Genomic DNA, 17,733 nt, shown 5'->3' with positions numbered 1-17,733 from the left:
ACGCCTCCACTGCGTTGCGTGTCAGCGCCGAATCCTTGCTGTGACACGAAACCCCTCGTGGACCCAGCCGGGCAGGCGGTCAGCACATGCGGGGCTCCACGACGCCGCTCCCTCGGAACACGGGAGCCGGCGCCGGGATGCGGAGGCGGTGCGGGTCAGCACGAGGGCAGCAGCGGGGGGGGACGGCCCTCGCGCGGGCCCCGCCCCGCGCCTCTCCCGCGGCGCCCCGCCCCTCCGCACTTTGCGTAACCCCGCGGTCACGCCGGCGGGGGCGGGCCGCGCACTGCGTAAACGGCTGCGAGAATCGCCGCCGCGCGCGCCGCGGGCGTAAGCGGCGGGACTTTGCCCCCGCCCCGAGCCCCAGCGCTCCCGTCCCGCCGCCATGGCCACGCCGGGGCCGGCGCGGCTCCTCCGGGCCGCCGCCGCTTCCTCCCGCCGCTGGCTTTTCTCCTCCACCTCGCCGGCAGCTGGGCCGAGGCCGGGCTCCGCCAGCGCCGCCGCTGCCGGGAGGACAGCGCGGCCGTTCAGCCTCTCTGCCCGGGCTGTGCTCAGGTAAGGGGGTCGCGGCCGGGAGGCGCCGGGCGGGCTCCCCGGGGTGGCGGTCCGGAGGAGCCGGGCCGTCGGGCCTCGGCGCTGAGGGCAGCCAGCGGCTGCCTGTGGCACGGGCCGCCCGAGCCGGGCTAGCGCGGGGTGACCTTCCCGCGGTGCCCCTGGCTGGTCCCGGCCCCCTCCGCCCCTCACGGCTCCTGCTCTCGCTGTCCCGCCGGCGGCTGCTTGGCAGTGCCGCTCCAGGGGGGCCCTTCCCCCGAGCTGTGCCCCGTAGGGCTGTGCCGGCGCTGCGGGTCGGCTGGGGCGACGCCCGCACCGGGCGCGGGTGAGGCTCAGGGTCGGTGTGACCTGGAACTCCGTTGAAATGGCTTGTAACGCTATGGACGCTAAACCAGGGCTCCTCATGCTCAGACTAGTTTTCTAAGAGATTATGACCTTATTAAACTTGCACTTTTTCCTGTTTTTTTGGTTTTTTGTTGTTCCCCGCCCCCCCCCCCCCCCCCGAAAGTCTGGCTGGGCTTGTGGTAAAAGTACAGTACATATCAGAGAGATCCTCATACTTAAAGTCTCTTCTGCCTTTGGTATAGTTCTTCTGTACTGAAGAGCACTTTTACATCTTTCTTTATGGAAAGACTGGGCGTGACAGTGCCATGGTCTAGCTGACGTGATCATGTTTGGTAATAGCTTGGACTTGATGATTTCAGAGGTCTTTTCCAACCTAATTGATTCTGTGGTCAGATCTAAATGTGCAGAGCTCCTCCTCTCCTCACCAGTATGTATGAGTAGGTGTTTCAGAATGCTTTACATCTGTGGGCATTAAATATTCTACAGTCCACAGCTGTAGTTTTGATGCTTATTACATGTAGTCACAGACTATATATGCACAGCCTCCTGGCATGTAGTTTGTATATTCAAAGATAGGTCAGAGTTTACAGCTAACTTTAAGTATTTAAAATGCAGAAGTTTTAAAAGCCTGATGTACTTGGTTGCCACAGAAGTTTTCTTGACTTGGAACAGGACCCACAGTCAGCAGTCCAGCATCAGGGGTGTAGCCTGGCCTGTTTCCACAAGGTTGAGATAATGCCTTCGACATCAAAACTGTCTCAAAAGTTTGCTTTTAAACTCTCCTGTAGGTGATCTTTGACTTTGCTCCAGCAGATAATTTAGTATGGAGAGAGAGAGAGACTTTTCTAGCCTAGGACTCCCATATGAGATGAATTTGCTAGTCAGATCTCTTCTCTGAGCGATCGTGCTGGTAATCAGTTGATTTTGAGATCCCTGCTTTGCAGTTTTTAATTAAAAATATAGAGATGTCTTTGTGAAGTATTGACAGGGTTTTTTTTTTTTAAAGTTATTAAAATCATTGAAAAAAGAATTCTATAAAGGGAAAGCATTTCCTTACCTAATAGTAATGTAAGACCTGTAATCCCCTCATGTCTTTCACAAACAGGCTGAATACAGAATGGAATTTACTTACGTTCGTTTTGCAAGCACACCAGCAAAAAAGCTTATGCAAACAAGTATTTCCAATGTTGTTTATATACTCAGTGTCACAACCTGGCTGAGTGAGTTGGGAGAAAAGGAAAATTCTTGTATATTATTGTTTTCTCCATTTATGCATAAGTTACTTTCTCTGGGCATCATATTTGAGACACAGTTCCTGACCTTTATATAATCAGCCAGTGTTATTCCAGTAAAAAGATGCATCATTGTTCATGTGTGTAAAATTAGCTGTATTTGTGTCTAGAGGATGACGACCTCACTGTACTAAACATTACCTGAGGTGATTCCTGTGAGCAGAGGTTTTCAAGGGTTTCAGTGGAGCATCAGGCATTATGTTTTCATTTCCATTTCCTCCTTTCTCTTGCTCCTTTTTTATCCCGTATCCTTCCTTTTAATTTCATGCTGAAATGTAGTTATTTCAGAATTCTTTTATACCAGTCTGCTTAGCTGTACAATGGTTTTGGTGCACAGCATAATAATTGTATGCTTTAAAGCTTAGTTCAGATTTATAACCTCTGTTAATTGAGGCCAGTATAATAGTTTAATTCATGGAACTCCTCAGGCAATTAGTGCTGTTGGATTTGCTAGTTATTAAAAGATCTGAGAATAACAGAGCTGGTCTCACCATGTGCAATACCAGGCTAAAGTTGTTATGTTTTGTTTGGAGGAATGTAAGAGGTGATTCTTAACTTGGAAGAAATAGCTGAAGATTCAAAAGGATAATTTTTTTAAGGGGGAAGAAGTAGCTGTCGAGATTTTTGCAGTATTTGCTATTATTTGCTTGGGAGGAACAACTAACAGCATTTACAGTTTTCTGGTGCTCCTCTGTGCCTTTGCAGTGTGCTTAATTTAGAGTATCCTTGTGAAGCTTGATAAAAAATGCTGATAGTACTGTGGCAACCATATGAAGATATTAGTTGTATTTTACATCTGGTGAAAAGGATTTTTCTGAGCATAAATTGGGATATTTATGCTTCATGCAGATAACACAATATAAATTGTGTTCTTCCTGATAATCCTGAGGTTATTCATACTTGCATGGACCTGGCACATGTTTCGTGTTAATTGCCTGTGACTAGTTCGCAGCATGTTGGTATTTGGATAGTTGTTTTTCTTGATGCAGACAATGTCTGGGTGGATAAAAACCATGTTATTTGAAATTTATAAAGCCTAAATACTGTTTCATGCAGATGAGATTTTTATTTTTTTTAATGGTATCCCCCAGCCATTGAAAAGATTGGCTCAGTGTGTGTTTTGAATGTCTGACTAACCTGATTATTACATACACACGCTTCTGAAAGTGTTTTCACCACCAAGTAAAGCACTAGTGATTTTTAAAAAAAATATTTTGGCTATGTGAAGAGTGATAGAAGGTGGCAATAGCAAAAAAATGGATCTACTGAAAGACTTAAGGAGGCTAGATCTAACTTTACACAAATAAATAAATTTTAGTTTCAATTATAAATCAGGGTGGATTAGGTCCTTTTGAAAGATTAATCACTGTATCAGTTTTTAACAAAAGTCAGTGACCTGGTGGTGACACTTCAGTCTGTCCCCTTGCTAAATGCCACACCATGAAACATGCACAGCCACAGTGCAGGTCCACAACTGGCTGAAGCAAATACCAGATTGTCCCTACTGAAAAGGGCATCCCACTGCTCTTTTCTTGTTTTTGTTGTGGGCAGTGGCACTTTAGCAATTTTGCTTTCTGGTCCAGTTATGTCTACTTTGGTTTTATGGCTGATTTGCAGCCGGATTAGCAAAAGGAGTTGACTTGTGGTAAAACTGGTGTAAGGATGATGGCAGGGTGATTTGGAGTGGGGACCACCCGAATCCACATTTTTATACTGTAAAGAGATTAAATCAATCTGACCATGAAACCTAGATTGTGTTATTGCAGCATAAAGTTGCAGTAACGCAGCCATTCTAAATTGGTGTAGATTTCATCTAAGGGTCAAATCTGACCCTGCTGGTTCTAACATCTGGGGGTTATTGACCTGTGAAGTTTGGCTTTCAGCCAGTGCATTCCTACACCGAGTTTATTTCAGGGCATTGTGAGCGCTGGAGAGACAAGGAACAAAGGAGCAGGGGTGGGGCTGTTCCCCGTGTGACACTGTGGTGTTTTATCAGATTCAAGTGTAACCACGGGTGAAGACAGCTTCAAGTGTGTTTTGAAAACTGGGAGGGAGTTGACTTGTCATTTACAAAAGTTCCAGGGACCTAATGGGTGCCCAGACATGTTGCTGTTTGGTTCATGGTACCTGTGATTGCCTAATCCTATAATAAAGAGTATGTTTAGGATGTTGGAATAAATATTTAGTACTTGCCATGTCTATACCTTGGGCAGAGCATGCCCAGAAATGCAAGTACACGTTACCTGAGTCTCCTGTCAGGGTTGTGTTTGTCATGTTGACAGAAATATTTCGGCAAAGGTGAGTGTACTTTGAGCTCTGGAGGGGCTTTTTGAAGCAGTTTAAAATTACACCATCAGACTTTTACTTAGGCTCTCAAAATGTGAATCTATACCTTTCCAGATGCAGTCTAAACCCATCAGTTGTAAACTCCCAGAGGAGGTGGTGAATTTTGTACTAGTTTATCTAAGTGGGTTCTTGTTTCCTTGGTTCTGTTGTGGGAGGTGTTAGCATAGCAGAGGAGCAAAATGAAAAGCAGAGTGGTTTCTTCAACCCCCACAGAATGGTTTGCTGGTGGTCCTCAGATATCGCAGGTGACTGTGCAACATAAATCACGTTCTGTAAAGATACATCTTTAAGATTTCTGAATTTTTTTATAGTACACACTTCAATTGCATTCTGCAGGTCAGCAAGGTCAGCTCTCCACTATCACTTATAGTTTTAGAATGAATTTATAGTTAATAGTAGCTTGTGGCTGCCTTCTGGAGAGTGGACTGAGGGATGATAGGAAAAGAATTGATCATGACATCATAATGAATCATCATGAAGCACACTGCTGCCAATGGAACTTAAAAGTTGTGGCAAGGTATGAAGTCTACAGCAACAAACATTTATTGTTCTTGTATAACAAGCTAGGACTCAGATTGCTAAAAACACATATTCGTTTACAGCCAGTTATAAAAGTAATTTGTTCACTGATGTTTCAGCATGGCCACTTTCAAATTTTTCCTTTAATATTCAGATGTACTGGTTAGAGTTTTCCAGGGGGTGACTTGATTTTCAAGTTTGCATATTTGTCATATATTAATCACTCAAGGCCCACAGTTACTAAGAAGAGTATGGGTAGTATGGAGCATGCAGTTCTTAAACATGGATTTCACATGGAAACATAAATTTTTGATTTAGCTTTTTGGTTGTTCTATTTGTATCTGTCATCTCTTGGCAGATTCTTCACTGTCCATCCAACAAGTTTTTGTTTTGCTCACTTACTGTAGGAAAGAAAATTGTCTGTTTAAAATTGAACGTGCTGTATTGCATTAGTATATTTAAAGCTTTCCTTTAATTTGGGTGTGAAACAAAATAATATGGAATGCAAAAAAATAAATTTTTTGCATGTTAAAAGCTTTAGTCTTAAGATATTTTTGTGCAGACTTTGATATGTATTTCTCGTTTGAAAAAAATTGTTTGAAAAGCAAAGAAATATAAAACCTTCTTTCTTTGAAACCCATGTAAAAACTTTATACTTCACTAGAATTAATATTTACAAGATGAGCTCCTAAGAGAATCTGTGCATAAAACCAGGAGAATGCTTTTGGAGTATTTCCATTTGTGGGAGGAGAGAAGAACTAAATCTTGGAATTAATAAAGTAAAATGTCTAAAACTGTAAGCAGAAATGGGAAAGTTTAGAATTTATCCTAGATAATAATGATGAGAACAACAAAAAGTTCGTAAATCCAAAGCCAGAGTTCACAGAAAGGTGGGGAGAAAAACATTTAAAATAAGCTCCTTTATTTGTTAAAAATACAAATATTGTGCCTAAAATAATTTGATTGTGTTTGGTGAAAGGCAAAACATCTGGATCCCTTATAGCTTGTAGTGACAAAACACCCACTAAGGGTTTTTTTTTTTTTTACTTTTCATGGGTTTTGTTCAATGTACAGCAGTAAATGCCTGTACCTGTTACAGCTTTTAAAAACCAATAACTTAGGTTTCTCTTTCCTTGGAGTTGATAGTAGCAGTATCAGCTATTATTTTAGTGGTATGCAATCAATTCTGAAGCACTAAAAATTCTAAAATTCTTTAATTCTATTTTGTAATTTTCTTTTTCAGCTCAGAAGATAAAATAACTGTTCATTTCATAAACCGTGATGGTGAGAAATTAACAGCCAAGGGAAAACCTGGGGATTCACTGCTGGATGTTGTTGTTGACAATAATCTAGACATAGATGGTTTTGGTAAGTAGATTTACTGAACGTTTTATTCAGTGTCTAGAAATTACATTCCTCATTCATTTAGATTGGAAAAGGCCCTTAAGGTCATTGAGTCCAACTGTAAATGAATATTTATACATAAAACCTAGCTGTACTTCATTTGGATTTTCTCCCCTTCTTTTCCTCCTTCAGGTGCATAGAATATTTTGGTTCAAGTTTAAAAAAAATACTTGGGGTACATCCTAGATCTTGGCTTGAGTATTAAAGAAAGGAATGTGAACAGAGGGCTGTCAAAGTGGAGTCTGAAACATGCTGCCTGCAGACCTCTTCTGAGCAGAAAGGTTCTGTTCTGGAGGCAACACAAAACTGGTGTATTCCTAACAGTGTCTGGTTACTTCTGTAGTGCCATGCTGTCTCAATTTATTACCAGGCTTTTTGTAGCATCATGTATGTGCTAGAGGAGTGCACAGTGAAAGAAGCAACCAAATCTGTGTCAGTTAGCAGGGAAGAGCAAGAAGTTTAATTCTTATTAAAGAACTGGGGTAAAGGAGACCTTGTGAAATTCTAACTTGGCACGAATTCTGTTTAAAATTAAAATAGGAGGAAGTTACAACATCTCCCTGTTTCTTCAAACTTTTGCACTTTCCATAGTTAGAACCATAGGATGGTTTGGGTTGGAAGGGACCTTAAAGATTGTTCTGTTTCAAATGCCCCTGCCCATGGGCATCTTCCACTAGCCCTCATTGCTCAAACCGCTAGACCACGTTGCTCAAAGGTATTAGGTAATGGCAGTTAAATACCTTGGGAAGGTATTTATGTGAACATGAGCTGAAAAATTAATAGAAATAATTGTGCTAGTTTGAAAACAAACCAGTGAGAGGCACCAAGTCAGAATAACAATTTAATGGAAATTAAAGAAAAGGAAAAGAAAGTAAAAGAAAACACTGACAGAGTCAAGATACAACCTGAGTCCCTATTAGGCAGGGTAGTGGTAGCAGTCTGGTGGAATGGTGGCTGCAATCCTCTGAAGTGGTGATCCTGTAGTAGAAGGGGTCTGCTCTCCCTCAGAAAGTCCAGCGGTGGCTGTGTAGCTCCTGTCCTCTGGAAATCCAGTGGGACCCCCGTCCCTTTGGTGCTCAGAGTCCCAGTTATATCCACGATGGGATGCTTGGTTCCTCCCTCTGGTTGGAGCATCTCACAATGGGGTAATGAGTCATGAGGCCAAGTGTTGATTAGGCTCGTTAACAGAAGATAGTCTGGAGGGAGTTCTCTCTGAGTCATGCAGCGGGACAATGATGGGCCATTAACAGCAAGATAGTCTGGGGGGAGGAGGCAAGGAAACACTGCCCCACCTGATTTCAACAGCTCATGAGGATGGTAATAGAATACACCTCAACTGAGGACAATAATGCAGGAAGTGGTAGTACAATTTTCAGAACTGAATGCATAACATGAAGCAATTGGTGAGAGAAAAAAGCATCCGAGTATTGTAGCACAGTTTGAAATTTGATGTGTGTTCTAGTTAAGTGCAAATAAATTTTACTGCTAGTGATAAAATCTTTGATAATATTTAAAATCTTATACTTAATATCTGAGACAGCTCTTAGGTCTCTAGAGTTGGGTATATCTGGGGAAGAAGAATTTTCTCTTAAAAATTTGCAATGCAACTAGCTTTATGTATCACTTATTAAATGACTCATTAAGGCTTATGTTTGGTCTGCTCGTATGCTACAGTAAATGTTCTCTGTGTCAATATCCACTGTGTTAAAGCATTGTGGTAAAGTGGGAAAAAGCAATGCTGTCAATAAAAAAGCCAAACTGAAAACTTGGAATAATGTAGCAGTCTTTAATTAAAACATGTGCTAGTCCTATTTTAATAACCACTTGATAATGAAACATTGTACTAGGGCAGAGAAATAATGTAGTAAAAATGTGTGTTCTGTGTTCAGGAAAAAAGTAATGAGGGAAAAGTAAAATGTAAATCCTGCTATTTGTTTCTATCACCAGGGGGCATCCCGTGTGCATTAATGATAATAGAAATATCTTTGTATAAAGGGTTACATATCTATTGAATGATTCAGCTGCACTCTGTTTGTTATTGCCAGTTTTACAGTTGTGGAAAGACCTACTACTGTTCAAAGAGCCTGGTCAGTGTTCTTTCCTTCCCCCCTCATCCCTTCCCTTGCTTCCCAAACATTAAGGATGCTTAAACTGCTGATATGACAAATTCTATGTTTGGCACTTTAATTAAACTGCTTTTTCATGTGTATTTGAAGATGTGATATAATTTAGAAATCAAATGTTCTAGTACAGTGTCATGCTCACTTTGAATACATGCTTTTGATACTGTAGCAGCATGGTGCTTTCTGTGTGGTTCTTGTGGTCTAATGATGAGTTCCACTATTTCTTTTCATAGTAGTGGCTATACATACAGCTTTGCTTTCCTTATTTCCATGTGATTACAAAGGTGATATGGTCACAGTATTTTTGGTTCTGCTCTCCCTGGAAATAAGTAAGTGAGGATTGGCCAATGTGTTGTCTGCTTCTCTTCTATCAATTAAAATCAGTGCCAGAGGTTTGTAATCTCCACGGTATTTTGCTTTCCCCCCTCTTCTTGAAGTTGCGTATTTCTTTTTCAACACTGTGGAGAACTTGGTGCCAGCCCAATACAGTGACAGGGACAAATTTGTTGCATTTCTAACTTTTAGTGCTGTGATGACCTAATTGCTGTAGCAGGTAGGTGGAGTTGGTGCTTGTGCTGCTCAACCCCAGCACTTGTTAGAGCCTTGACTCGTACTGGAACACCTCGTAATCCATGTAGGCCATCTCTCTCTAGGCTGACTACCTTTGTTCCTGTGAATTAGTGTTCTGTTGAGTGAGAAGAAATAAGTATAAAATCCCTCCTCTCTCTACTCCTAAGGAATTTTTTGTGTGCAGCAGGTTTCTGCTGTTGAACTTCTAGAGGAAACCTCAAAAGCATGGGAAAGAGAGAGATAAGAAGGATCAGCATAGGAAATAAATGAAGTAGTGTTGATTGACAGCATTGTCTGCTTTTGCATTCTTATAGTAGGAAGCTTTTCTTCCTTTAAATGGTGGAAAGGGAATTAGTTAAATATTTTAACTAATCGCTTAGCATTTTTTAACTAATTACTTAGCATTTAAGTAAATTTTAATGCTACAGGAACTGTAGAAATACTATTAACAGTTGAATGCAGAGTAAGTATATGAATGCGGGAATATCTGGAACATTAATTTTGCTAATCAACCAAGACTTCTTGTATGAGACAAACACATGTAGGATTTCTTCTGAAATTCAGCTGCAGTTTGAAACTTGGATTTTCTGTTATCTTGATTTATTTTTCTTTAGGTGCATGTGAAGGAACGCTAGCCTGTTCAACTTGTCATTTAATATTTGAAGACCACATATTTGAGAAACTAGATGCAATTACTGATGAAGAGATGGACATGCTGGACCTGGCATATGGCCTCACAGAAACGTAAGGCAACATAACACTTGCCTACATTACTTCCCCAAAGAATGGGAAGAAAGGTTTGCAGATGGGGCAGTCCAATATTCTTGGAGCACCTTAATCAGCTTTTGATGAATAGCTGAATTCTGTTACACAAATGGGACTGCCACGTTTAAATGTTGTTTATCTGAATTTGTGTTAAAAAGACGTCACTATTGTTTTTGTAACGGAAAAGTGTCAGTTGCCAGTACTTTGTCTTCAGAGAGGTCTGGTGCAGAAATGTTAGAACTAAAGAACGACTTTAAACCCAGTTCCTGCCACGAAAGCTCTGCCACTGCTGTCCTGTGTGTGAATTTTCTTGTTCTTGTTTCTCTTCCCTTCTGTTTTCTGTTGCTTGTTAGTCTGTAGCTAGTTAATGTATTTTATGAACGTGTTTACATTAGTATTTTAGGTTTTGGTCAGATCTTCTTTTCACAGAATCACAGAAGGGTTGAGGTTGGAGGGGACCTCTTGAGGTCAACTGGTCCAACCCCCTGCTCAAGCAGGACCACCTAGATCTGATGCCCAGCACCATGTCCAGACAGCTTTTGAGTATCTCCAAGGATGGAGAGTCCACCTTCTCCAGCCTCTCTGGTATTTATGTACATTGCTAAGATCCTTCCTTCAAGCCTTCTCTAGGACAAAGAGTGTAGAGATGTCAGTGTACATACTTGTTATGCTTTGACTCATTTCAGAGTGCTCCTTGTGCACACAAACCAGATTCCCTTTTGGGAGAAAGTGATCCTGAAGTGTCATACATGAAATCCCTATTTGTGCTTGGTCTTTGCATATTAAGTGCTTTAATTAATTTGAGCTTAATATTTTTAAATTGAATGTTAAAATCAATCCATCAGTCCAGGTACACTAATCAAGTTTTTATGGTCTTCCTGTGTTTACTGTATACTTTTACAAGTGTTTTAAGATGTGTTGGATGTATTTTTTTGTTTTACTTGTATCTTGGTTTCAAGGCAGATTTTAAAAACCCCAGTTGCAACAAATAGCCCAGCCCCCATAAGCACATGACCCTTATCTCAACTAATATCACCCCTCTGACCAGGAAGAGCCATTGGTGGACAGAGATGGTCTGTCAAGGGGAAAACACCAATCACCTTGAACCAAAGGGGTGGGCTGTGGGCGGACTGTGGGCGGAGCAAAAGCTATAAAAGGGAGAAAAGCAGACATGCCCATCTCTCAGTCTTCCTTCTTCTCCAGCTTGCTAAGGCAGTGCTGGAGAAACCTACCCCTTTCTAGGGGCTTTTAGAAATAGATTTCTTTTTGACCAGCCTAGACTGCAAGTTTTTTTTCTTTCCTCTACCTGAGGTTCAGAGCTGCCTTAAGCCTAAGTTCCTGAATCCCTGCGCTCCTGGGGCATACCTCTTGAGCCACTTGGATCCCAAATTTTTATATTTTGTTAGGTTTTTTTTGCAATTTTTCAATTTTTCTGTTTTAATAAATTGTTTTAATTTCTACAAAGAGTTGTCTCATTCCTCACATGAAGTGTGTTCTGACTGATGATAGAAATTAGGATTACACTAGTGGTACTCTAAAGTAAACCTCTGTTCTGCATCACCCCCACCATCACACATCTTGTAATTAGGGTGTCACATCCTTATCACAGACCCATTCCAGGTGGGCTGTTGCACTTGCTGGTGCACAAGTAGCCTTTATCACAGAACATGCCCTCACGAACAGTAGGCAGCTGTGCCTTGTGAGGTTTCATAAGCCTCATGTTTCAATGGAACTGCTTGTTGAAGTTTTTGAGAATCTTTCCAATGATGTCAGAGGCTTTATATGTGGTCTGTATAGCATAGAGTTTGACTCTGCAAAGAAGTACTCTGAATTAACTTGTCTGTCTCCTTATATCAGTAAAGGGAATCCTGTACTCATAATTTCTACATGACAATACACTTTCTCACTTCAGGCAAATCTGAACATTTATGGGAGGTTGTAAAGGCAAAGAAGTCAAGCTATGAGAAACTTGTTGTAGCTTCTTTTGTTTTATCCTTTTTCCTGTCACACAAAAATCCATTTTCACTTTTGAAAAAAACCATATGCCTATTAAGGCTGCCACCTACCATACTAAAGAGTAACTTTTAGGTTCAGGGCCAAAATAATTCCTAAATAGCTCTGGAGGGATATGATATAATAAAAACCTTTTTTCTTTGGCTACCTTTTAAGTAAAGGTTTAAAGCAAGGAGAGTTTGCTGAAGAACTGGGAAACAAGCAAGCCAGAGCTCTCTGTTTAAATGTGTCTATTTTCCTTCTAAGTTCTTCATACCAAATTAAGCTTTAGACCCTCTGAAGGTATTTGGTACTTCTGTTAGGTTTTCCTAGCATCACACATTCTCCCTATGGCCAAGGACCTTCCATATATGTGAGAGGATGACTCTTCTGAAAGACAGAGCTTCAAGTGGCTGGTATTTGCTGCAGGTTACCTGGACTCCTGTGCTGATGTAAATTTGTGTAATGGAGATGCACTTCTATGTTCTGTCATAGGTATAAGCATAACAGCTTATTCTTGTCAGTGACTCTGTATCTGGGAAAATTTCAGCCAGCAACTACCATGAAAGCTCATGTTTTTTGAAAAGAATGATTAATTAGGTTAAAATAAAATTGTTTTGATTAACTGCAGAACAGTAGAAAGTAGTAAGATGGCGGAGTGCAAACCCTGGCAAGTTAAAATAATACTAAAGTAGAAAATAAGCTGAGAAACAGCTTTCAAAAGTAGACAAATATTTTTGTTTCTAACCTATCAGAAACAGGAAACTTTGTCTACAGAGCCAGTGGGTGATGTACAAGGTGCACGTAAAATAGAGCAACATAACATAAAAGTGAAGTTTCTTTTGCATTGTTATTTCTACAAATTTTATGGGCTGCCCATGTACTGGAAGGTTTCTTTGCAGAGGGTGTCCTGGCGTATTTTGTGATCTTCTTTCAAACTGATGTATCCATAGAAGTAGTATCACTGCAGGTAAATAAACTGAGTGGTAACAAAGAGTAATGGCTATGTAGCGTTCACCCAGGAGCTCTATTGGCATTCAATATGGCATTTTTGACCTGCTGTCTAGAAGGCTTAATTAGTTGGTTTGAGACTGTTTCCACATCAAAGGAATAGGAAGGCGGCAACCCAACTTTTAAAATGAGATTCAACGTTTTAAAATGAGATTTGGAACTGAAGAAGACTGTTCTGATTCTGTGGGCTGTTGCTTTTCTATACTGTCTACTATGGGCAAGGAAAGAATTCAATAGAGCTTTTGTAGAGGGATGAAGCAGATATGGAAATTCTTCATGTAAGTCACTGAGATGAAGAAAGATCTTGTAGTTTATGCAGTTTACTTAGGTCTAGAAATCATTTACTAAATTTTGAGTTGCAACAGCATAAGAGCAAAGGCCCTGTAAAGGATAAGTAATTGGTTAAAAAAAAACCCGTATCTTTTAACAAGAAGTATTAAGCTGCCTGGTAAGCTCATCAGCATGATGTAAAGGTGATGGTGCTAGGTTTTAATTAGTGTGAGCATCCTTGTGAAAGACTCAGGAAAACACAGTGAGGAGTAAGGTTTATTTACAGTGATGTGGCAGTATCATCACCTGCCTGTGAAAACATGCACGAGGATTTTGTGCTCTTGAGCAATAGGAAATGACATTTGGAATTAAAAGGCAAATGCAGATAAATGCATATGGAGAGGTGGATAAAAGTGTGGGAACTTCACATTCTTCAAACAGGCTGTCAGCTAGCTAGTGTCTTGCCAGGGACTGGTGCTACAGAGCATTGCCCAACCTTGCTGATGTCTTTAGTATTTTATACTTAAATACTGAGGCATGGACATTGAATTAAAGTTATCCCAGCAATAAAAGCAGCTTGTGATGTCTGCAGAGTTTTGTTGTGGTATTAAATCTTCTGATTTTAATTGCTCATGTGCAACATCTGGTTTTCTCATGCTGAATGATAGGTCTAAAAATGGAGGATGACATCTGCTCCAGTACCTTGATTACTTTATCCTTCTCTTTCCTATGTTTCTTGTCTTTTCACTCTTACTTGTCTGGCTTAAACCCAATTTTGAGTTTTTTAGTTTGAGAACATTGAACCCTGGATGGGGGAGTGGTTAGGCTTTGCTTTTTCTGAGGCAGTGAATCTGAATGAAAGCCTTTATCTCTTCAGAGATGCCAAATGTCACTTGTGAGATCAAGCATCACTCCCTGCACTGGACTGACCTGTTAGTGACCCACTGAAAAGGGAAGGGTCACCCATATTCTGCATTCGCAGTAAGCAGGAGCTACTCAGTGCAGGACTTTCCAGTGTGCTGAGCTCTGGTCTGGCTGTAAATCCTGACTGATTGCCACACAGATCCTTGTACTGATGCACATGGTTTGCTCCTATGCTTGATTAAGGCCCTGCACAAGAGTGGCTGTTTCTGGTTTGTGGTGTGTTTGGGATGGCTGAGTGTTGGACACATAAGGGGGTAAATGCTGTTAGATTGCTGGTGGGCTAGAACTAACAACAATGTCCTGTTTCCCCACAGATCACGTTTAGGCTGCCAAATCTGCTTGAAGAAATCAATGAATGATATGACTGTTCGAGTACCAGAAGCTGTGGCTGATGCTAGACAATCAGTAGATATGAGTAAAAACTCCTAAAAGAAAATATCCTAGGGGTTTTAAAGAAGCTTAATTATTTTTATAACTTATTTTTAAATGTGTAATTAAATATGGAAACTTACATAATTGTGAGTTATTTTATATGACTATCAATATTAGATTAATGCTATTTTAATTTTCTTTATAGAACCTCTTATATTTTTACGCTTAAAATGCAATAATACTTCTTATAAGTAATCATTGGATTATAAACATTAGCAAATGTATTACAGATTTCATATAACATTATTCTGCCAAAACATTTAATGACATTTAAAAACTGGATCACTTGTACAGGACTTTTCCTAAAACCCTGAGCATTTCTAGGTGTCACACCTGGATGTGGAAGAGAAAAGAACTTGTAGGACTGCACGGGGTCTTTTTGAAGTGTTGCTATTAAAGATGGTGTGCTCAGAGCTAGTTTGGATTCTCAGTAAATATGATACTTCCTCTGCAAATAGTGGATTTTCAGGATAGGAATTTTCTGAACTTTGGAATCTTAATGAGATATGTGGCAAATGTTGTCTTGCAAAAATACTGCTAAACCCATGAGTTCTAAGGGCCATGTTATGGTTTAACCCAGCAGGCAGCTAAATGCCACACAGCCATTCACTTGCACCCACCACTGCCCAACCCCCTTCCAAATGGGATGGGGGGTAGTCTTGGGGGGGAAAAAAAAGAAATATTCATGTGTTGAGATAAAGACAATTTAATAGGACAGAAACAGAAAGGAAAACAACAGTAATAATGATAAATAAAATACACAAAACAAGTGAGGCACAACACAGTTGCCTACCACATGATGACTAATGGCCAGCCAGTTTTGGAGCAGTGAACCCCAGCCAGCTTTTGCCTCAGTTGGTATTTTGAGCATGACACCAGAGTCTGGGACCTCCCTTTGGTCACTTGGAGTCAGCTGTCCTGGCTCTGTCCCCTCCCAATTCCTTGTGCACCGCCAGCTCCCCTCATTGGTGGGGTGGGGTGAGAAGCTGAAAAGGCTTTGACTTAGTTGTTGCTAAGCCGTGTTTACACTATAACACCAGTGTGTTATCAACATTATTCCGATTCTAAATCCAAAACAGCACTGCACCAGCTGCTGGGAAGAAAATTAGCTCTCTCCCAGGTGAAACCAGGACAGGCTGATGCAGGATCTTGGCACCTGCAGCTTAACAATGGCCCAAATCAGATGTTGGTAAACCTCAACAGTATGTACATTTAACTACACCACAAATACTGGAATAGACAGGGCTTAGAAGAGTGAATCCTTGGAGAGAACATAGCAACTGGATTTACAATTTACCCATCACAAACTCTTACTGTACTCTGAAGATGGCTGAGTTGGGATTGAACAGGGCAGTGTTTGTCAAAATCAGATTTGTTCTGAAATCTTTATCCCTTTTTAGTTGTGAGCTTGTGCAGGAGGTAGTCTGATGTTAGGTAGGGTGTTCAGCTTGAAGAGATTGCTAGATTCTGGGCTTTGCTCTCAGGATCATTTCAGTAATGGTTGATGTGAAATTACCAAGTATATTTGTTTCATAAAAATGGCCTAGGTTCCTCAGAAGGTATAGGGAAACCCCTGTGGGGAGATGGTGTCTGGATTGATGATGAAGAGCTTTCAGTTCAATATTGTTTTAGTCTTCCTAAAGTAGCCCAAATAAAATAATGTTTCTAAGACTATTACTCTCTCCACCTTTACATAAATACTTATATGAACTGGTTATCACCAGTAGTTGTTACCTTCTGATTGTTTGGGCATTTTTCTATATATATAAACTGTTTGTTTACATTTGAATGATCTAATGAATTCATTAATGCTTTGTTTGAACTGGTAACAATGACATCTGGACATCTTTTCTTGCATTATTATATGTATGGGATGGGAAAAAAATTATTTTTCCAGTGTCAAATATTGGGATTATTTTGAGCTTCATAAAGAGGACAAAAAAAAGTCCTTCTTTGTTGTTAAGAATTAGTATTTTCTAGAACTGTATTGAAAATAGATGTGGATCAGATTCTTTTATTTCCTGAGTTACCTCATTTCTTTCTGAGTTACCTTTCAGCTTTGCCCTAATGCAAGATACACTAATTGTGGTCTGCTCAAAACTTAATCATGTAGGGGTTTCAGAATACACTTTGGATGTCATCTGATTCAAACTAAGACTTCAGAATTAAAGTTTTCAGGCTTTATGAAGGGCATAGAGTAGAAGGTCAGGGAGAAGGGTGGGCATAAACTGACGAAATGTTCTGAAGATGCTGCTGTCTTCCTCTTCTGCTGCTGTGACTCTAACCATGACTTAGAGGTTGCCTTCACACAGACATTAAGGTAAATCTCACTTTGTATTGCCTTTGTCCTGGGCTCATTTATATACAGTTATTACTATTAAATCTTGAGGGTTTGGGTTTTTTTTACATGAGACAGCTCATCAGCTTCCAAGAGAGGGAACTTGGGTCATAACCAGATGTGCTGTGCGTTCGTACATCAGAAAGAAATCTGAGGTTTTAAGTATAGCTGTGAGGTTTAGGGGTAGATGTTGATATTTATTGAGTTTTGGGGTCTTCTTGGGGTTTGTTTTAGGTTTATGGGTTTTTTTTTTAATTGGGTTATTTGGGTTTTTTTTCATACAGCACCAGGTACTTCTAGTGGGAATCTTGAAGTGCTTAACACTGTGTTAAACAAATGTGAAACAGCTCCCAAGTGAGTTTTCTTTCTAAGCCAAGGTTGTTTTGTTGTGCGTTTCCTGTGACAGCTTCTCATTACAAAGACTGACTCTCCTATAGCGTGCCTGTGGAATGAATTACTCAGCACAGCAAGGCAAAAAAGGACACTTCGAAGTTCATTTTGAATTCTAGAGGTATCCCATATTGCATGCAAATGGAAATCTCAGAACACAAAGGAACTGACTTGTAGTCCCCAAAATTCACAGCTCAGAGATACTAGTTTATTGTCAAAATGATTTGCAAATAAATCTTATTTTTAACCTCTTTCTGACACCTCTTGTTTTATGGATTTTTCTTTCCTTCTTCTCCAAGCTACTGGATGTATTTCTGGGTGAAAAATGGAACATGCCCATTAACGGTGCATGTTTAAGTGTAAGTATGAATTCTTGTGCAGTGACACACAATTATAGTATCAGTATTAATTGAATACATATTGTCTTCCCTGTCCAAATAAAAATTACAGGTAATTTGCTTTC

The 17,733-nt window shown here is 40.5% G+C and overlaps 1 protein-coding gene across 3 annotated transcripts; it reads left to right on the top strand.

Annotated features, from left to right (window-relative positions):
- The first annotated feature begins 287 nt into the window (after window positions 1–287).
- Window positions 288–17,528, top strand: FDX1 (ferredoxin 1). 3 transcript variants are annotated; one of them, XR_011150732.1, is made up of 5 exons: window positions 288–552; window positions 6,295–6,419; window positions 9,763–9,892; window positions 14,425–16,862; window positions 17,287–17,528. XR_011150732.1 is itself a non-coding variant. In XM_069014208.1 (4 exons), the coding sequence occupies exons 1-4, from the start codon at window positions 383–385 to the stop codon at window positions 14,537–14,539; spliced, it is 540 nt and encodes a 179-aa protein (XP_068870309.1). In that variant the 5' UTR covers window positions 288–382; the 3' UTR covers window positions 14,540–17,528. The 3 variants fall into 3 exon arrangements, 1 of the variants encoding a protein (XP_068870309.1); XR_011150731.1 differs by having other exon boundaries at window positions 17,165–17,528; XM_069014208.1 differs by having other exon boundaries at window positions 14,425–17,528.
- Window positions 17,529–17,733: the final 205 nt, after the last annotated feature.

Source organism: Aphelocoma coerulescens, chromosome 1, assembly GCF_041296385.1.
Source record: "Aphelocoma coerulescens isolate FSJ_1873_10779 chromosome 1, UR_Acoe_1.0, whole genome shotgun sequence".
Taxonomy (NCBI): Eukaryota; Metazoa; Chordata; class Aves; order Passeriformes; family Corvidae; genus Aphelocoma; species Aphelocoma coerulescens.
The sequence above is the reverse complement of the archived record's forward strand: the minus strand, read 5'-3'. Positions and strand labels throughout refer to the sequence as shown.